General features: G+C 25.3%; 1 protein-coding gene across 1 annotated transcript in view; it reads left to right on the top strand.

The window, feature by feature from the left end:
- LOC145841447 (sodium leak channel NALCN-like) overlaps positions 1-22805 on the top strand; it is a 40487-nt gene that overhangs the window by 7594 nt on the left and 10088 nt on the right. Inside the window, exons 4-25 of the mRNA XM_082948809.1 lie at positions 932-1074; positions 1155-1265; positions 3968-4066; positions 5094-5315; positions 6364-6516; positions 6922-7020; positions 7407-7511; positions 7687-7766; positions 8663-8852; positions 8927-8933; positions 12880-13007; positions 13237-13409; positions 14701-14796; positions 14875-15046; positions 15805-15928; positions 18130-18251; positions 18414-18597; positions 18836-18978; positions 19033-19099; positions 19605-19725; positions 20634-20745; positions 20802-20929. Coding sequence (XP_082804935.1) covers positions 932-1074; positions 1155-1265; positions 3968-4066; positions 5094-5315; positions 6364-6516; positions 6922-7020; positions 7407-7511; positions 7687-7766; positions 8663-8852; positions 8927-8933; positions 12880-13007; positions 13237-13409; positions 14701-14796; positions 14875-15046; positions 15805-15928; positions 18130-18251; positions 18414-18597; positions 18836-18978; positions 19033-19099; positions 19605-19725; positions 20634-20745; positions 20802-20929 — 2779 coding nt within the window. The remainder of the gene's footprint in view (positions 1-931; positions 1075-1154; positions 1266-3967; positions 4067-5093; positions 5316-6363; positions 6517-6921; positions 7021-7406; positions 7512-7686; positions 7767-8662; positions 8853-8926; positions 8934-12879; positions 13008-13236; positions 13410-14700; positions 14797-14874; positions 15047-15804; positions 15929-18129; positions 18252-18413; positions 18598-18835; positions 18979-19032; positions 19100-19604; positions 19726-20633; positions 20746-20801; positions 20930-22805) is intronic.

A 22805-nucleotide genomic window follows, 5' to 3' on the forward strand; every position in this document is an offset into this window, starting at 1 on the left:
TATGCATGTAAACGTTTAAACTAAAGTGTATAAATCAAAATGCTTACTTTGTAAAGGTTTTCCATTTCTTTATTTTGCACATGGTAAAAAAATCCATTCGTGACTTTTTAGTAAGTTGAAGTTTTTTGGTTCAACTATCAATTGAAATATAAAAATTTTAATAAAACAACTTATTATAACAAAAAGTAACAGACTTCAACTGCCTCAGGTTTACGTCATAAGTAGTTTATTTTACAAACTTTTTTAAATAAACAAATTTATTTATGTTTTTCGTGCAATTTTTTCTAAATATGCACAAATATTATTACATTAACTAACTTTTGCAATTAATTATTATTTCCGATAAAAGTTAATATATATCAACATACTCTGGTATCAGCAGTCATTTGCTAGTTGCGGGCCAAAATTCAAAATAAAAATGTTTGCGGACAGCAATTTTAGTTATAATTTGACTTTTTTTAGGCAACAAAAAAATCAAAAAAAAACGTGACTTTTTGTTCTCCTAATAAAACTTATTTCAACAAAAAACAATGAAACATAGTACTTAACTAAATTTAAATTTTAAGTGCAATGAATATTTCTACCAGTTTAGTGTGCATATTCTTCAATTACCTTGAGTACCACTGTTCTAGAGCGCGATTTTGCTAATCTACCTAATTTTTATTATTTGCATTAAACTAATATAAAAATGGTATAAAACAGATATTGGTGAAAAAAGGCTTGCTAAACACAAAAAATAGAGTGTTTTATGTTTTCGCTTAATTTTATAAAACGTTTTTTAAACTAAATAAAAAAAACAACTTCAAAATATAAACACAGTTTTCTTAATTAGTTTGTTTATTTTTAATTTAATTTGTTTGTTGGATTTTATATTGTATGCTGTTAAAACATTAGTTTAAAACTTTTATTTTTAAAACAATGTGTTATTCAGTTTTTAGCATCAAAACTGTTTACGAAGCGGCATCTCAAGAAGGCTGGGTATTTGTAATGTACAGAAGCATTGACGGCTTTGGACAGTTTTACGGATATTTCTATTTCGTTTCACTCATACTTTTTCTTGCATGGTCAATAAAAGTTAGTGAAATAGTACACAGAAAAGTATTTTTAGGTGGCTCTTAAATACTTCAGATATAGTTTAAGTAGTCTTTCAACAGAACGTTTTCATTGCGGTTATAATCGAAACTTTCGCTGAAATTCGTCTTCAGCTGTATAATGTTTGGGGAATTTCGGAGAGCCGTATAAAGTTTGGATCTACAGCTGAGCAGGTAGTATACTAATAATAAGTCAGCTCGTATCAAGTAAAAAAGTAATGTGTATACTTACCTGAATAAAGACCAAGTTTTTTTATGTTCCTAAATAGAATAATTGGTAAATTAATTACTGATAATTTAAGTGAAATAAATAACTATCTACTCTACATTAAACATTAAATGTCATTGATTTAAGCCTACATGCAAAAAAATGTTACTAAAAAAGCGTAAAAAATACTTGATTCACTTTTGTACACATAAGTATTATATTTCTAAAAAGTCACTTACCAACATTTAATTTAACAAAAAAAAAGTTTATCTTAAACAAAATCATCTTGATAACAGCCACAGTTAAAAACATTTATATATAAAATATAACTATTCAAATATAATTTTAATTGTTTGTTAACAAAAAATCCTAGCGAAACAAGTTCACTGGAATATATAACAATAACAACTTATACAGAATCCTTCTTTTATTACACTAACACATGTTTCTGTTGTTAACGAATTAATACATTTCAACGGAGCTATGAAAATTAAGGAAGTACTTCTTTCATTTTCATAACACTTAAAACAAGTCGACTAACTATAAACTAACTAATTTATTCTTTATGTTCGGAAAAAATAGTAAGGTACTTTAATTTAAAATATCTTTTTTGCAATTATTTTGAAATAATAAGTAATGTATTGTAAATGAAAAAGCCTAAGATATATTACTTTCATAAATAATGCTTATTAAATGTAAAAAAGTGTATATAAAAAAGTAAACCTTTAAACTAGTGTGTATATATCAAAATACTTACTTTGTAAAGATTTTCCATATCTTTATTTTGAACTTGGTAAAAAATCCATTCGTGACTTTTTAGTAAGTTGAAGTTTTTTGGTCAAACTTTCAATCAAACAATAGTTTTTTTAACAAAACAACTTATTATAACAAAAACTAACATACTCTAACTGCCTCAGGTTTATGTCATAAATAGTTTATTTTAAAAGCTTTTTTAAAATAACTTTTTTTTAAATGTTTTTTGTGCAATTTTTCTTAAATATGCACAAGATTTATTACAGTACTAACTTTTGCAATTATTAATAAATCCGATAAAACTATATCAACAAATTTTGGTGTCGGCAGTCATTTGGTAGTTGCTAACAATGAGTTTGCATTAAAAAGTCTTAAAAGAATTAAATATAGTTTCCGAAAAATCTAAAATATTAAGGTAAATTAAAAAAAATAAAACAACAACCATTAACTACTGAATTAATAAATTATTTGATAGTTAAGGTAACTAAAGGTATAGAAACTTTGGATAATATATATTTGTGAAATATTAATAATGGTTAAATCTAAATTATAACAAAAGTAAAGTTAGATACAACTTAAAACAACAAATTGAACTTAAATTTTTAAAATAAAGCATAAGAAAATAAGTTGTTGTGGTGTTTTTACGTATGGTGCTGTATTTTAATTATTGGTCAGGGCTTTAAAAGCTTAATAGCAATTTTAGTTTTTTTGTAGTTATTTAAAAAAATTTAAGTTCAATTTGTTATTTTAAGTTGTATCTAACTTTACTTTCGTTATTATTTAGATTTAATCATTACAAACATTTCACAAATATATATTATCCCAAGTTTCTATAGCATTAATTGCTTTAACTATTGATTAATCTATTAATTCAGTAGTTAATGTTTGTTATTTTATTTCTTTTCGTTTACAATAAATTACTTATTATTTTAAAATAGTTGCAAAAAAGCTTTTTTAAACTAAAGTGCTTTTCTAAACATAAGGAATAAATTAACTAGTTTATAGTCAGTCGACTTGTTTTAAACGTTAATATATAAAAGCGTAATATCGTTACGTAAATATTATATGGTTTTTTCAATGATTAGCAACGTTTAAACATTTTGAATCAGTAATTTCTTGATGTTCATGTAAGTAGTTTTGTTTTAGATTGTTATTCTATTTTGTATTTTACTTTAACTAATTTAGACTTAATTACAAGCTTAATATAGTTTTATAACAGTCTTTTTTAACATTATGTATTGTATATATTATTAGCCATTAATCTAGAATAATCTACAGTACTTGTTTTTATTTCAATATACACATATATATACCTACTTTAGCTTATATTCTTTTCTTACAGTATTTATTTTTACAGAGCTCCGTTGAAGTGTGTTAACCCATTAACATCCAGAAACATATATTTAAAATATATAACTTTTGAAATTATAATAAATATGAGTAGAAAATTAGACATTTCCAATGAAGTAATGAATAATTTAGAACTTAGATAACGAATGTAAACAAAGTTAAGTATAAATTACTTACGAAAAATCACTAACTTAAAATATTAAATTCTGACCAAACAGTTTAGTTAAATCATTTAAGTAAAGAAATCCAATAGACAAGGCTTAGTTTTTATTAAAACTTGTAATTCAACTGCATATGAGAAAACTAATTATGACTTTTAGCTAAAAACTTTTTTACTGCTTTAAAGTAATTTAAAAGCATAGAATAAAGTTTTATTTAGTGGCTATACATAATCGAAACCAATTGATAAAAACTATTGTAACGAGGGTTTTAAATTTATCAGAGAGCATAACTTTAGTAACATATTAGTTCTAGTTTTAAACAATACACAAATTAATACACTAAACATACAAAATTATACTTTTGTTTTCAAAAATGCTTAGGTTACATTTATATATTAAAACAGAATCGTTACTCAATATACTCTTATCGCGTAAATGACATGATGAAACTAAAAAAAATTGCTGAATTTGGAAGCAACAATTGGAAGCTAGTGGACATCGAAGTTAGAAGAAAAATAGGAGGCGTTATTCAAGCAGGAAGGTTTCAAAATATTATAAAATTTTCAATGAAAATTTCAACAAAGTCAAATTAAGTTTTTCAATAAATTAATTGAAGTTTAAGTTATTTTACTTATATACTGAGTTTCTAAAAACAAAAAATACTGTCTTAACATGATGTAAAAATCTTACGTGATTTAAAAACTTTTTTTCGTTGTAATTTTTAGAATTTACTACTCCTAAGTAAACAAAACACATAGATTTATTGTTTTAGTTAATTTTGTTTGGTTTATCTCGACTGTTAGATACTAAATAGTTTATATAAAAGTTTTTTTTTAAACAAAAAAATATTTAACACTACAATTTATTAATAGTCAAAGTTATTTTTGTTTGACTCAATTACTTAAAATATAATACTTGATAAAGGCAGTAGATAAATAAAGCAAGAGTCTTTTAACTTTCGCTATATAAAAAAGTAAGCATTATTTTACCTAAGTTATAACAAAAAAATATCAATATAAGTTATTTCAAAATAAAACTATTAAATTTTGAGGTTGACAAATCCTTATGATTTTTAATGTTATTATGTACATTAACTTTATACATATATTATTGCAACTTATTTGTTTTTAAATATAAAATATAATAAGCCGTTTGTTTATAAACAATAATATTTAAATATATGTCTTACGTATTTTTTGATGAAAACTAAAAACATAGTTACGTTTTGAACAGTAATAATTAATGTTGTTTAATTTTTTTAGACTTCATCTGTTTATGTTACTTGTGATTGTGCTCAATATAATAGTCTTGACAACTCAAATTAGTATACATGGCGGTAGAAACGAAGATCATAACCATTCTACTTTTAAAGCAATGGAAGATCTAAACATATTTGAATATGCAGAAGTATGCTAATCTTTAAGAAACTAGCATAACAAAGTCGTACAAAGTATAACATAAACGGTTCTAAGTATTGTGTGAAAAGATTATTAGTGTCAGTAGTGTTTTTAATAACGTTCTTTACAACAGAGAGGGTTTACTATTCTTTTTGACGTCGAGGTTCTTGTGAAAATGGCTTGCTTAGGTGTCAGAGGTTATCTGCGACGAAACATCTGCAAATATGAATTGTTTTTAGCTATCCTCACCACACTAAATTTTTTCTACAACTCTGTTGTTTTTCGAAGTATACCTGCTTTAAGAATTATAAGACTAGCAAAACTTTCCCCAACTCTCGAAGGCTTCGTGTACAAGGTTTGTAAATAAACTGACTTTATATTTTATTGCAATGATACTTATTGTTTTTTTTTAGTTTTAGTAATGTCATGCTGTGTAACCTAAATGCGAGTACTCAAAAAATTTAATTTATGATAATACTTGAAATTATAATAAAAGATATCATGGCTTTTATATTTTTGTAAGTTTTTAGACGAGCTTGAAATAAAAACTTGAGTGACAAAAAATGCAAAAAACTTTAAATGTTAAAAATCGATTTTTTAATGCTGTTTTTCAATATTATATTAAGCATAATTAACTTAAAAAGTATATACCTAGTTTAGTTTATGTAGACAAACAATAAGAAAATAAACATACAGTATTAGATAATTACTTATATACTATTCAATATTTTAACTTAATTTTACTTACAATTACTAATTTTGTTTGTATTAAATTTAAACTAACATTTAATAATATTAAAAGCAAGCATTAGAGAACACATAAAATATAAAGCGATTATTTACATGAAACCTTAAAAAAAATTGAAAAACCATTACCTTCAAATTTTACAGTTTTTGATAGAAAATATGAAAGTATTACTAAGAAATCTTCAAAAAAAGTTTTTAAATAATTTATACAATCTATCTGCCAAAAAATTCTATATATATTTGAATTTAGAATATTTTTTGATTAAAATTTACATATAACATTCGTGTTGTTATTGTTAAGCTTAAAATTTTACAAAAAAAAAAACCAATGTACGTACATACCAAAATAAAAACGCAAATAAAATTTATGCGGACTAGAGTTTTGTTGCTTGTGCATCTTTGAAACAAAATAAAATCGATAAAGTACATTATATTAAACGTTTTAAATTTGTTTTTTTTTAATTACTACTTTTCAATCTTACAAAATTTAATAGTATTATTTCACCTGAAAATATTTAAAAGCCACTAGTTATAAACCATTTTATTGTAAACAACATACTTTTTATAGACTACAAATATTTAAAGATTACTTGAACTAAAAATATACTTTTTGTATAAAACTAAACAACTTTTATAAACAATGCCATTATTTGTAGATATTCGGACCAGCAAAAAAGATTGGATTATTGATAGCTTTCACTTTTAGCGTCATTATTCTTATGTCAACGATAAGCCTACAAGCTTTTTGCTATCTCAAAATTGATAATAAAGACGATGAAATTAAGCACATTTTTGACGTATTTCCAAAGGTACAAAAAATTTGTGAACTATTATACTTTAAAGCCTTCATTATGACTACACTACAGTTAAAAAGTACCTAATATTTTAAAAGCTTTTAGCTTTTATTTAAATTATTTTAATATAGCTTAACTGATATCAAAAAGCTTTTTTTTTCTTTTAAATAATAGTCATAAAAATTGTTGAGTAAAGTAACTTTTTTAAATACAAATTAAAAGTTTTATGATAAATTTTCAAAATGTTGTCATTAAGCTATGAAAGCTGTGAAAATTTTTAGATTATTCAAGTGAATAAAAAGTAACAACACCACCAACCTTAAAGTTTTTAAGTTAAAACATTTTTAGCGTTAACAAAATATGTTAAAGTTTTATAGGTAAACTACTTTAACTGAGATACTGAAATGAACAAAATTTAAGGCTTTTGTTTCCATGTTTCAAGTCATGACGCAAGAGGGTTGGATCGACGTCATGCAAACAGCAATGAACTTGAACAGCTCACCCATTTACAGAATTTTGGTTAGCAATTTTTATAAAAACTGAGTTATTTTGTTTTTGAAGTTTAAATTTTAAAAAGTTATATTTATTTTTTGTAAGAAATAAGCTAGTGTTTACAAAGGCATTTACTATATAAACTTAATATTAATCAACCAGTTTACACCTTGTTTAACTGATGACAGTTTAGCAAGTATACACTAATAACTTTATTTTAATACTTGCTTGTTGTTTTGGATTCTTAGTCTAAACTCGTTAGCCTAATAAAATACAAAACTTTCTTTTAAAACATAGTTCCTTAACAAAATAGTTGATAATAACAAAATTTAATACTAAAATTTTTTTTTTAGCTAGTTTTAAAAAGTTTCCATTTGCATTTTTTTAAATTATACTATTATAATTTTATACAGGTAGCTGTTTACTTTATTTTGTACCATCTTTTTGTCACAACCGTGCTAATAAGCTTATTTGTTGCTGTTATTCTTGACAATCTAGAACTTGATGAGTGCTTAAAGGTAAAACTTTAAACATTAAAATATTTTTATACTTTTAATCATATAAAAGTTTTAAATAAGTTAATACAGTTAAAACTAACAACCTGAAAAACTGTAAGAAATACAAAAAAAAAAAAAAAAGTTAAGAAAGTATTGAAATTTTTCCAAGTTAATAATTAAGAGAAATTTTAATCAGAGAGCAAAACAACTGAAAGTTAACGAGCCCCGAAAAGAAGGAGATCAGCCTCTACGATTAAGAATATTCGAAAAGTTCCCGTTAGCAGTTTTTCAAATATGTAAAAAATTAAGTATCTACGTTTTTTAAGTTTTATATACGCAAAAAATGGGTAGGTGTCAAATATGCACGAATGGTTAATTTTGCACGAAAACACTTTTGCACGAAGGGACATTTTTTCTCAAAGACATTTTCACACGGTGTCACTTTTGCACGAAGAGTCATTTGTGCTGGAAGAAAGTTTTGCACGGTTTGATTTTTTTTTTCATTATAATTTTTTTTCTTAATAATTTTAAATTGTGTACTTGTTATTATTTTAATTTTTACTATCACTATTACCTCTAACTATTACCCTCGGTCGGGTAATCTTTTTAATCTTCTTTATTTTTTATTTTTTATTTTTTCTTGGTTTTGTTTTATTTTGTATATTTTTTTACACTCGTAAAAAAATGACCCTTCGGGGAAAAGTGACTCATCGTGCAAAAGTGTCTTCGTGCAAAAAGTACTCCTCGTGCAAGATTGACCCTTCGTGCAAAGTGTCTTGTGCAAAAGTGTCTTGTTGCAAAAGTGTCCCTTCGTGCATATTTGACTCATCGTGAAATATGTATTCGTACATATTTGACCCATTCCCGCAAATGTGCACCAAATTTCGTATTGAACTTAATTTTAACTTATTGTTTTCTGTTTATTTTAATAGTTATAGAAGTGCTTTTATCTAAATAAGAGTTTCTTAAAGTGTGTATATGTGCATATTGTATTTTAAGAAACACTAGTTTAACCTTTTTCTTATAAATAGTAATTATTTGTTGATGATTAAAATACAAGTTAGTAGTAAATAAACTTTCATAGTGATGTTGAAAAGAATAAAGCACTGGCCATTAGACAAGTATATTTTTATAATTTTGAAAACTTTCGACATAAGTTACATTTTTTGTAGAAATCGACCTGAAATGGTAAGAATATACCGGCTTCCGAGTGAGTTTGTAGTTCCAAAGTTACGGGAGACTTTCATGAGTCAGTTTATTGCTGATGTTCATCCGAGGAATGATTTTCACTTGCACATGCATCACAAGTACCTCAGCAATATTGCGGAACGAGGAAAAGCCATACAGTCGTTGAAGCAAAAAGTAATTGTAAATAAATATATTTTTCATTTGTAATGAATCAATCGAGAATTTTTAATCACTGTAAACGCTAACAGGTAGAAAGTTTTTTAATAAAATGTTAAAATTAAATTAATGTAATTTATGTTATATAAATTATGTTCGTACTTTTTGCACAAACCAAACCTTTTTAAACTTCTTTTTGAAATTTTTAAATGATATAAATAAAACTAAAAATTTTTAGAAATTTGTAATATCTAAAACACGTGTTTAATACTTAAATTAAAAAATTAAAAGTAAACAGGCATTAGATTCATAAAAAATTCAAGTCTTATTTACAAATTTATATTGAAACTATATTAAAAATTTCTTTAAATGTAGCACTAAATTGTTTTGACAACGGTATAAAAGTATATAAAGCAAAGTTTAATGAACAAACATATCTAAAAAAATTAATCAAAAACTAGATTTTTTTTTCGAATGTGTAACTAGTTTTAATGGTATGTAATTTAAAATAAAATATAGTTAATTATAAATGTTATTGATTTTTCTATAGTAAAATATTACAAACTTCAAAGCAAAGTTAAATTTACTTCTCACATTAAATTATTTATTAACTAGTTTTAATTTTCAATATTAACTATTTAAACAATAAACTTATTTTAATGTTTTAAAATTATAGTAGCTTAATTTATCTGTTTTAAATACTTAAAATTTCAATTTCATGATACAAAAATAAAAAAATCTTAAGTTCTTTTTTACTTCTAAATTCTTAAGTTACTTCTAAATTATAAGTTTAAGCATTTATTTTCACGCTGAAAAACACAGATTACATCTAATCTAAAAAAAATTTTATATAAAATCAAATTTAACATTTGAAAAAAATATTGTTGTTTCAAAAAATAAAGTATAAAATTTTCAAGTTTTATAGTCAGTTTAACTAATTTTATTAAAGTTAATATTTGAAGGTTATTCATTGTTTTACTAGACTTTCTAGCCTAAAAAAAATTAAACTCTAGAATGTTACAAATATTAGAATACCATATGGTATAAAAAATTTATAAAATGTATACATTAATTACAAGATCAGTAAATAATAATACCTTTAAAGACTCTAAAAGCAAACTTTAATTAGTTTTTAATACAATTATGCTTCTTTGTATTCTTGAGTTTTTTACAGAGTTTTGAAAAGTCTCAACATTGTTTTAATTTTTCAAATATATTGTCGTATTAATTAGTAATTGCCTTTATTATCTTATTGTATTGTTTAATTAGTTTATTAAATGTATGATTAATAAGTCACAAACTCTAAAATTATCAGATTCGGTATTAAATAGTGTTAAAAAGAATGCTTTTACAACTACAAAGTGCTAAAAAGTTTAAAATTTAGTTTTCCTTAAAAAATTAGTAGACAAATAAAAAAATAATAATTTAAGCTTAAAGTTAACTAATCTAGAGTATTAACATTTAATTTTTAATTAATTGTATAAAAACTTTTATAAATCACCCTACCTTAAAAAGCACTTTGACAAGTTCGTGCTAAAATAACGCTCCGTGTAAAATTAACCCACCGTGCTAAAGTGACGCCGTGCAAAAGTGACACTCGGTGTTAAAGTGACGCTGTTCAAAAGTGACCCTCCATGCTAAAGTGACTTCCGGTGCAAAAGTAACCCACCTTGCAAAAATGATGCACCGTCCTAATATGACGCCGTTCAAAACTGACCCCCCGTGCTTAAGTGATCCGTAACCCGTGTTAAAATGACCCACCATGCAAAAAAAAGATGCAACGTGTTTAAGTGACGCCGTGTAATAGTGACGCACCGTGCTAAATTGACGACCCGTGCCGAAGTGTCGCTGTACTGTTCTGACACCCACCCCTTTAGCCCCTTTGCAGCTTATGGCCACTTTTGGAAACCCTTATCTTAACTAATTAATAACAAAGTATTATAAAAGTCTGGTTTGTACAGAAATTTAAGTTATTTGACTATTAATAGTTTACTTGCTATATAAACTTTTCAATTAATTTAAAACTTATGTTTCTTCTACTTAATTTTTAACATAATCAATTGAAAAAAAATTGTATAAAATTAAAAAAAAATAGTATAAGTTTGAACTTTTTATTTCTAATGTTATTGCTTCATAATCTAGGATTTTTTTACATTTGTTTAAATTTAAAGAAAGCTCAGAACTTTTACAAATTTTTTTGAAGCAGTAGTTTTAAATTTTATAAGATATAGTTTTTTTTAATCTATTGAGTAGAAATTTGCAGTTGTTTTGTTATTGAGTCAGAGTTGTTGTCGAGTTTAAGTTAAAAACAATTTTGAAAATTTTGGTTTTTTTGAAAAATTAATTAATATTTTTCACAGAACACATTTGAACTAGACCCTTCAAAGGTTATTACTGCGGGAATTTATTCACTTTGTTCGAACTACAACCAAACTTTTAACATTGAGCTTCCAGTAAAACATGCATATGAAAAACTTCTGACGACTAGGTACGTAATATAAATAATAATAATTTTGATTTAACTTATTCATTTAAATAAAACTTAAAAAAATTGTGCTTTCATTTACTTTTTTATCATAGAAGTCATATGTATTTTAACTATTGAAACCTAAAACTTAAATTGAAACTTTCTTCAATAAAGCAACCAGCATCTTCACAAGAAGTTTACCAATAAGTATGTATGTAGCTTACAAAAACATATTGAAGCTTATAGAAAAAAAATAGAAAGCACAAACGAAAAAACTTTTGAGTGGTACCTAAATAAGTATTACATTTAAAAGCTACATATAAATAGCTGTTTATTATAAAAACCTATGCTTAAATTGTATTAAAAAATAATAATAAATAAGTATTTTTTATTAAAATACTGTTTACCTAGTTAATTGAAACAGAATGAAAGATTCTAATATGTCTACTTACATCTCAAGTGTGCTTATAAAACGGCCGAGCTTTCGTATGAGGAATAGAAACAAAAAAAAGTTTTTAAGTATATTTTCTTTTAAACAAGTGCGTTCCAGTTTGTATCAGAAAAAGCAGCACTCCACAAACAACACTACAAAAAATAAAGATAAGGTAACATAGAACACGTATTCAACTCATTACTTTAGAAATAAACTTAATTGTTTTATTTTTATGATGTTAGTACAAAAATTATTAAAAACGCGTTTGTTTTCGTAAGTAAAGATGTTTTTTAAGAATTAAAAAACAAAACCTTAATAGTTCTGCTAAAACGTTTTATAACTTTTCTTATAATATGTCATCTTCTAATATTTATTATCGAAAATAGTTAGAGTTTTATTTTGTTTTCTCAACATTTTGATTTGTGCTGAACTGAAATGCACTACTTTAAAAAAAATCATTGATATTTTAAAGTCAACTTAGTTTAATTGTGACTTTAAGTCAGTTTTTTTATAATAAATCTTCTTTGTATACGTAAATAATGTATACTTTTAATTTTTCAAATGAAAAGTTGTTAAAGTAGTTACCTAATAAAGGTTTTATTAGTACAATAACATGTTTTAAAAATATTAAAAAATAGTTGATACTGTTTTTTAAATACGTAAGTAACTTTAAATACTTAGCTAAAATTTCGACAGAAATCAAGCTTAGAACCACCAAATCTGTTAAAGTCATTGCTATATGATGTAATGACTAGTATGAAAAATGGTTAGATTTTAGTGTTAGTTAGGAGTGTATTAACAAAATATTTTATTATGTTTACTGTAAGACTTTGTGAAAGAACATCTTTTTAATTTTAGTATACTTACAAAATTGAAATTAACAAAAAAAATAATTTCGTAACAAAAATTAAGACGTATAATTTCCTAGCAAATAAAATTGAAAAAAGTTTACCATATAAAACAAACCTATACTACGCAAAATTTTTAGTAGTAATCAATTAAATAGCAACATTTCATCTTAGTTCTCAAAATAGCGTTAAAACAGCTTTAGCATTTTCAAAAGATTTAATATTTAAAGTTCATGTACATTTTAAGTTCTTTACACTTTTTTGTAAAAATCTTTTTATTTCTAAACATCACAACAGAGACTCAAGGCGCAGGTAAACGGTCTTCTTCTACAACTCTCATAAGTACACAGCGGGCTCTTGAGCTGCCGAGGAAAAAAATAAATGACAGCGTAAAAGACCAGAGGAGGATGGATATATCATCTGATGTATTTTGAGATTTTTCTAACATATAAATTTCATTGCCGTTTCATTTAGTAGTTATTATGAAGTTATGTTTATTAGAACAATCTTTATAAACACTCAAAGCATATTAAGCTAATTTTAAAGTATTTATTGTTTTATAAATCAGAAATAATAATGCGCTTGTAGAAAGCAACTATATTTTATTTTACTTATTTTGTGCTAGTTGCGCTATAAATTTTATTTTTGTTTCAGGTTTCGCTTTACAGCAGAAATGTAGATAGACATTTAGTAGACTTCAAAGAAATTCACTTGAGACGCCAACAAACTATCATGAAAAGACAGCGACAAGAACAGTTACTCAGGGAAAACCATCCTCTTTTTGACACTCCCCTATTCATTGTTAAACGAGATAGCACTTTCAGAAAGTTCGTTTGTTAGTTTTATTTAAAAACTAATTTTGTTCTGTTTTTCTAAAAGTTTAAAATTAAATACTAAGAACGTATATTTTGTAAAACTCTGTAAAAGAAAGTATACAAAGTTCTTTGAAACTTGACTTTGAAAAAATTAAAAAATATACTTGTATTTAAGCGTGTATTGATTTATAAAAAGTTTTGGAAAATATCTAAAATTATGTTACGAAAAATTTTTGTTGATGCTGAAACTTGTGGCCAATTTCCAACGGTTTATTAAGAAGGTGTTTAAGGGTTGACTGTTGGCTAAGAGACCTTTGGCTCTTGATGCGAGCACTTTTTGCTCGAGTTTGGACCATAGTGTCCGACAGACACTATGGGTTTGGACTAATGACACGAGACATATTATTTTGTTATAGTGAAAAATGTAGTTAAACAAAAAATATTTAATAACTATGGTTAGGTTTAGTAAAGAATACTAAACTGCTAATATGCTGTTTATGAAATAGATTTGCAAAAATTTAATAAAGTTATAAAAGTTAATTAACAGGTATTTATATACCAAAAACTTAAAATAAAAAATTTAAAACAAACTATAAAGTTTGAAATGAATAAAGTAATTAGATTAAACCAATAGCACACTAGAAAGCTCAAGCTTAAAAAATCAATAAGAATTTATAATATGTTATAAAATCTTAAATTAATGAAATCTAAAATAAATAAAATGATTTAATTGGTCAAATATCACACTGAAGAAACTAAGGTTCAAAAAAATCAGTAAAACTGTAACAAAATTTAAACTAGCAACACGCTGTTCACAAGGTAGATTAGTTTACTAGATGGCAATCGATTCTCACTGTCCAATTCCACCTGCAACAAGTAAGTTCAAACTCTCAAGTCCTTCAGCTCAAATGACTAAGCTATTTGATGACTGGTCGTTATAGCAACTGATTTCAAATATCTTCTGTAAAACTTGTAAACATGTTATTTGTTGTTTTAAAGCTTGCCCAACAACAGAGTGTTTATATTTTAAATATAGAACAATTTATTATTAAATGAGGTTCCGTTACGATGCTAGGCTAGAATCCATACAAAATGAAACATGAACATCCACAAACATTTATGATATAAAAATTACTTAAGGAACCCTTTTTTTAGACTTTTCTCAAAAAAAATGATTTAGTAAATTTAATGGTGTACTTGTCTTATGAGATGCTCATAATTTTTCTTGTTTTTAAGGTGTGAAAAATTATTGACAACTTATAAAAAACATATATACTTAAAAGTTCATTATTTTTTTTTATAGAATATGCCAAAAGTTTGTTTACGCTCAATACGGAAAGCATGATGACAAAAATGAAAGCAATACTAACGGATCAAACAATTCTTTTCAGCTACTCAAGTATACATACCAAAAATATTTTTTTTAAACTTTCAAACTTAAAATTTTTAATTTTTCGTAATTAAATCAAAATTTCAGTACTCTTTTGGGATTAGTGTCGTACTTGGACTGGATGATGATTTTAGTAACAGTTGGATCTTGTCTGTCGATGATTTTAGAAAATAGAAACAATAAGATATGTGAAAACAATGTGCTTTATACATTTGAATTCATGTTTGTGGTCGCAATGACTTTAGAGATACTTTTTAAAGTAAGTTTAATATGTAGATTATACTAACTTGATTTACTTTTTATATAATATTTACAAAGTTTATTAAAAGCTAAAAAAATTAGAAAAATAATCATTAAACTCAGGTAATATACTAAGACGAAACAATCCATTTATTTTATTTATAAAATATTTGATTAATATATTTAGCGAATACTTTGAAAAAATTGCTGTACTTACAGTCATTTCAAAATTTAATGTTTGCCATGAGTCTGAAGTATATGAAAGTTACGGGTCTAATTCAGTACAAAATTTACTTTTTACTCCATCCTGTTTTTGTAAATTTTTTTATAAAATAAGTAAGAGTAATGTCTCAAATAAGCTTCATAATGAAGTAGTTATTAAATTAGCGTAATCGCTTACTCGCAAAAAAACTATCAGTTTACTTGTAAATTCTGTTCAAAAAGAATTTAGTTTAGTATACAATTTATAAACGGTGGCTAAAACCTCTAAACTTCTTTATACAACAGTGGTGTTGGTGCTTGAAATTTTTAGTTAAATTTTCTAAAAAAGTCAATGAGCATTTAAAGTGTTTTAGTATTTTTTTTACGACTAGTATTTTACTTAATTATCTAATGGAAGAAAACTAGATAATTTAAACATAAAAGTTTAAAAAACTTTTTAAAACAATTAAAAAAAAAATTTTACTGACCTAGGCATTATAGTTAATCTTTCAAATAAAAAATCTTTTATAAAAAACATTAAACACCTATTTAAAATATTTTTTTAATGATTTTCAGGTACTTGCAAATGGGCTTTTCTTTACACCTAAAGCTACTTTTAAAGACTTGGGAGGTCTTTTAGATGCTACTATATTTGTCGTGTCCGTTATTTTCATATTCAATCTGAGATGCGACGAAGGAGGTAATAAGTTTATTTAGACATTATCTGCTCATTTTGTTAGTTATGTACCTAAAATAACTACTTTTATACACCTTACACAAAATAACGTCTTCAAATGATATAAAAAACAGTATAAATTTATTGCTTTAAATGACCAAGCTGTTTTATTTAATTAAAAATGCGTATGGTAAATGAAGTTGTTAGAAAACAAATTATTAAGTCACTTTAAAAAAAAATTTAAACAAATTTAATTACTAAATTGGAATTTTCGAACTTAATCTTAAGTTTCAAAACCGTTTGTGAAATTTCGAAGGCGAATTTTTTTTTCCAGAAACTTTTATCTTTAATAGATCTTCAGTTGAAAATGAAACGTTTCAAAATCAAGTTTATTTACAAAGATAAGTTTTGGCTGACAATCACTGAATAATACAGTTTGGTTTTATCATAATCTTAGATATTTTGTTTATCTTTGTTTGCAAACCTTTTTGATCTTCTATTTGACGTTATTGAATCTTAACTAATGCTTTCAACCATTTTTTACTAAGCTTGTTCTTTTCTTTAGGTACACGTTTCTTTTTATGATATCTTTGAATCTTCTACACTTGCTTTTTGAAGTTGTAAATTCATACCAGTAAACTTTCTTTTCAAGGTAGTAGAGCTCCTTGTAGTAACAATTACGTTGACCGTTGGATTATTGTTGCTACAAAATATAGCCTAGTTCATTTTTCTTCTGCCAAAATTGAGCTTGTTTTTTTTTCGTTTATGCCAAGTTTTTTGAAGCCAGACATGATAGCCAAACATTTCTCAAAGCTGTTTTTCTAGTTGCTCAAGCAAGGAACACTATCAGCATACTTAACAAGTTCAGCATTACCTGATTTGACCTCAGGCTTGCACAAACCCAGAACTTCAACCATATCTTGTTGTTCCAATATTTTAGTCTTTTCTCTGAGCCGAAGGATTATAAGTATCATCTAAAGCAGGGTTAGGCAAACAGCGGCCAGCGGGCCAAATGCGGCCCCCTAAAAGCCAAAGTTTTAGGCCGCGAGGTACTGAACTTTGGCTGAACTAAAATACTTAAACATGTTCAATATATTTTTTTTGTAACACAAGTATAAATATACAAGCTTTACTGTTTAATTATGTCTGGATTTTAAAGTTAATTTTTAATCTCATCTTTCAGCTAAATTCACAAAAAATTATTAGATAGTTTAAAATACACTTCAACCTTCATTAAAATTTTGTGTGAGTTGTTGTTTATACACAGACTATCAAAAAAGCATAGTCTTCTACTACCAGCTTGGTCGGTTAACTTTAAGAATTAATAACTTTATTATGTTTTGGACTATCATTAAACTTTTTATGTCATATCAAAAACAAAAAAAATATCATTAAAACGTTTTTTTATTTCTTAATCAAATAAAAGTGATAATGTTTACATGAAAAAATTGAAAATAATAGCATTAGTTTTTGTATTTACTCTGCTTATATGTTGTTAAACTATGTATGTAACAAAAAAGTCTTTTAAAATTTCATAAATATATATAATTACATATCCCACAGATGTTCTTGTGCTAAAACTTTATTTCAACTAACGGCGTTTTACTGCTCTCAAATAAATTTAATAACAGATCTACGGAGTCTATAAAATATTAACACACATTAGAAAAAAAGCAGAAAAAGCATGTATAATTATGTATAGTGTTTATGTAGGTAGTAACTATAAATGAACTTTATAGTTTAAAAACAAAGTTTGGGATAAAAACATTTGTTTTTAAACCATAAAGTTCATTTATAGTTACTACCAACATAAACACTAACATAATTATACATGCTTTTTCTGCTTTTTTTCTAATGTGTGTTAATATTTTATAGACTCCGTAGATCTGTTCTTAAATTTATTTGAGAGCAGTGAAACGCCGTTAGTTGAAATAAAGTTTTAGCACAAGAACATCTGTGGTATATATTCCGATAAGCTTAGCTTATCAGGATCTCCAGGATTTAACGCCTTTTAACGTTACATCTTATAATTACATATCTAACTTTATTTACAAAAATTATTTATATCATAAAGTGCTTAACGGCTTTTAACGAGTTAAAAAGCAACCTAGTTAACACGTTTGTAAAATAAAATAGTTTAAATTTGAGTTGTTTAAATTTTGCCAAGCTTTTATTATAAATGAAAAGCTTTTTGGACTAAACAACTAACAGGCTTTTATTTTAAGGTCATCCAAATCAAGCTCTACTAACTTTAAGATGCATTAGGCCTTTAAAAATATTTCGTCTTGTCCCACAAATTCGTAATGTTGTTGTGGAAATGTTCCGTGGATTTAAAGAAATTGTTATGGTGGGCAGTTATATAAGTTTTTTAACATGTTTCTAATTTAAATCACTGTTTTTAGAATTTGTACAAAATTTTCATAGATTTTAAAAGTCCATAACCCAACTAAACCTAAATCCTATACACGAAATGTTACCAATTTATTTCACAGTTTTATTTCATTTGCAGGTATCTGTTCTGCTTGTGGCTTTACTGTTTGTTTTTGCTATAATTGGTGTTCAACTGTATGGTGGCAAACTTGCCGCTTGCAACGATCTGTCAATTTCCACCAAACAAGAATGTAGGGGAGTTTTTTGGCAAAAGATTTGGATTAGCAGCAGCTTGCAACTTAAAAATGAAGAAGATGTACCAAGTATTTTTTTATACTTTACCCTACCATATAGCATACATTTGTTTTATTTTTTTATTCATTTATTTCAAATCTAAATAAATATACATGTATGTTGTTAAAGTTTTAAAGATAATGTAAAGTAAATCTAGCTATAAGGTTGAAAAAACTTACTAGTTCAAATCTATCGTTTTCAACAATTATTCCATATCGAAAAACTAAAATCTTATGACAAAAGCTAATAAAAGCTGTATCAATTCAGAGATTCTAGTACCTAGAGTGTGGTCAACTCCTAGAAATTTTCACTTTGAAACTATAGGCGGAGCAATGTTGGCATTATTCGAAGTACTTTCCCTAAAAGGCTGGGTAGAAGTCAGAGATGTTATTGTAACTAGAATGGGTCCTGTAAGTTTATTTGTTTTGCTTAGTTTAAAAATGAAACAACAATCTTTTTTTCAGTGGAACGCTATTTATATTCACACTTTTGTTTTCCTTGGTTGGTTAATCGGACTTACTCTTTTTATCGGTAAGAAAAAGCAAATACTTTATATTCTTTATTATAAAGTTTTTTTATTAATATACTTAGTAACTGTTAGCTTAACTGTAGCACTATCAAAGATGATTAACTGAAATCATCGACAAATTTTTTTAAATACCTAAACTACGGCAACTTAAAACTGAGCCTTATATCAGTTTAAATATAAGATAATTCTTTATAATACTATTAAAAATCTGCAATCGAAATATAATAATTAGTTTAAAAACTCGTATATCGTACATTTTAGGTAATTTTTTTAAATAAGCGCTGCTGAAATCAAATCATTCTAAAAGTACGTTTTTTACTATTTTTTTTATTTGAAAAAAGTAATTGTATAAGTTTGTAGAACTTTTTTTAATAACTTTTTAAATGAATGTTATGTATATAAATAAACGGTTCTTTTTGAAGCATGTTAACTGATAATTTTTTTTAAAGAATATGAGTAAGAACTTAACGGTTTTTAATTATTCTCAATGAACATTTAAAATTTCAGGTGTTGTAATTGCTAACTATAATGAGGGCAAAGGAACTGCTTTGTTAACTGTAGACCAGCGTAGATGGGAAGATTTAAAAAGTAGAATAAAAATTGCGCAGCCGCTGCATTTACCTCCAAGGTTGAACTTAGTTACATTTGTAGTTATAAATTAAACTTTAAAATAGATTTATGAAAATTATAATTTTTTTATGACTGTATTAAATTTCAAACTTCAGATTTTTTCTGCTAACATCATTAACAACTCATACTTTTAAATATTTGGTCTTTAGATTTGTCATTTTGTTTTAATTCACAACATACTTTACATTTTTTAAGATAAAAAATATGTAAACATGGGTTTACTTTATACCAAATTGAATTTATAATTTTTTTTTGAAATAAATTTCCAGCTTTTTTTAAATTAAGCTTATAAAGCTAAGTAATCAATGTTATATTTTAGAGCCTTTTAAAACTTCAAGCTTAAAAAAATGTTTCATTAAGTTTTTAGTTAACTCTAAAATTAATCTGTCAACATTTGTATAACTGCTAATATAACCTATCTGGAAACTTTAAACAATTAATACTTTTTAAAGAAAATTTTAATAAAAAGTGTTATTAAAACCGTCTTTTGAAACGTTTTAAGCATACTTTTTTTTTTAATTATCCGTAAAAATCTACTTAAATAATTTTTGAAAAATGAGACTGAATTATGTATTTCGTTTCTAAATCAGGACTAACACTAAGAAATAAAAATAGAGGAAATTATATTTTTATTTAAAATCAAAATATTAAAGCTTTTTTTCCTAATTTTTTTTTATCACTAACCCTGTTACAATATAGTTACTTTTTTTTTAATTTATAACTTTTTTTAATATTACAATGGAATGAAGTTTTTTGCTAACATAATTTCTAAGTTTTTTATTGTTTTTAGATTAAAATAAAAACTAATACAATTTTTGTGAGGACCTTTATAAAAACTTATAACATGAATAAACTAAAACTAATAGTATTTGTGGTAATATTATGATATTATTGATCATTTTTCAGACCGTCTGGAGACGGAATTAGAGCGAGAATATACGATATTTCAGAGAACACTAAGTTTAAAAACTTTATTGCAGCTTGCGTTCTAATCCAGTCTGTTTTACTTTTTGTTAAGGTAAGTTAGATACATAAGTATAATTAAAACTTTATCTATAATAAAAAAAACTTTAGTGGGAAACAAATAACAACGTCTACATACTAATAATAAGAGGAATTTTTACATTGTGTTTTTTATGTGAATTGACCATCAAAGTTGTTGGTATGACACTTAAAGGAATGTTATGCAGTTGGAGAAACAGGTAAAAGTGTTAGATTATTATGATAGTTTGATTTACTTTTATATTAAATCTTAAATTGATTTATGCAAATTGTATATTTTTTTTCGCGACCGGTTACGGTGGCAAGAGATTGCGACCTTTTCAAGCAAAAAGTAAAATATGAAACTGCATATAACAATGTTAGTTATTTGTACTGTTATTTAAAAACTTATTCATGCGTGAAGAATATAAACAAAAACAAAAATGTTGCATATTCGAAAATTCAAGCATATCAGAGTATATTTAGGTAAAATTGGTACTAGTTTTTTTTTTAAACTAATTGAATTAATATTCATATAATGAGTCAAAGAAAAAAACTAAACTCAGAGCTTTAAAAAAAAAATTATAATAAAATATTTATACCTTGAAATTTCTCTAAACGAAATTAAGAATTGTCTAAAATTGTCTAAACTGTCTGAAATATATCTAAAATCTTATAAATACTATGATATTTAGTTAGAATTGAAATCGTTAAGTTTAGAAGTAGGTAGTGGTAGTTATATGCCAAACTCTCATTTCTTATTGTAATGGATGTTGTTTGATCAGTTTTAGATAATTCTCAGTTATTGAACAAATATTTGGAAAACGTCTAAAGCTCTATTAAGGCTTTAATTACGATCAAAAAAACATCGGCGAAAGTCTGCAGAGCAGAAGCCTAGACTTTCGTTTGCCGTAAGACAGGCATGATCAACCCTTTGTTGAACTTAAGGCTTTAAAGTATGAATATGATCGGTTTCAGGCTAATTAAAAGTATAGCACTAGGATTTCTAATGACGTTTACGTTCAAACTAATTTAAAAAAATATTTTCTATAAAATTTCTCAATTTTTAAGAAAGAAACTAATGACCAAATTTTAAACTACCACAATTATTTATGCAAAGAAATAGTACTAGATATAATATTGAAAATTGTGCAGCTCAGCAAAATATAAAAATATATATTTATGCATCACTCATCTAAATAACTTTTGAACTTGATTAAATTTGTTAAATAAAATCATTCAAAAATTACAGTATATAACTAAAAATTGCTTTTATTTGAACCGGTTAGAGTCAACTTTTGAAATAGTTTTATATATTTTACTTAAGATTGTTAAAGTAAAAAGTTAACTATTATTAAAGTTATTATATTTCTGACTTGTTTAATCTATAAAAAACTAAAAGATTTCACAATAAAAAAAGTTTTAAAAAATCACACTAAATCTAAAAATTAAATGGTTGTAAGATTTTACTAAAAATTTTTTTTACTAAAACTACCTCAGTTTTACTGGACAGCACTTTTATTATATCGTGTTATAGTCTCGTTTTGATTATATAATCGCTTATTGGCAGGGTTGTATGATCTGTATTTTAAATTTTTTTTTTTTTTTCAGAATTTTATAAAAGTGCTAAATTAAAATGTAGTATAAACAATACTAACGATGCCAAATGAAATTGATAGTTATATTCTAAATTAAAAACAGTAAACTAACAAAAAACGCAATAAAAGAAATTAAAAAAGCTCTAATTGCTTACAATTATCCTGCTTTGCAGTTCTTTAAACTTAGCATTTGTAAATATCATATAGAACAGCCTATGGAAATCTTCGCAGGTTTTGCCTCTTTATCTGAGTTTCCAGTTTGTTCGCAGGCAAATGCTTTTATGTGATCAAAATGACTTTTACAAAATTCTTCATTGAACTTGATGTCTTGGTGCAGAGAGTACACTTCTTATTTGTTTTGATAGTGTTTTTTACAGCTATTAAGTGTAAATAAAAGCTTCTTGATGCGTTCAGTAGAGACCACATTTTTTAACAAATACATTTTTTTATGTTGATACCTCATTTATTAAATGAAACTTTGTTTTCGAACTCTGGTAAC

The sequence above is a fragment of the Thalia democratica genome, chromosome 7, assembly GCF_965202585.1.
Source record: "Thalia democratica chromosome 7, ktThaDemo2.hap1.1, whole genome shotgun sequence".
In the NCBI taxonomy this organism is placed as follows: domain Eukaryota; kingdom Metazoa; phylum Chordata; class Thaliacea; order Salpida; family Salpidae; genus Thalia; species Thalia democratica.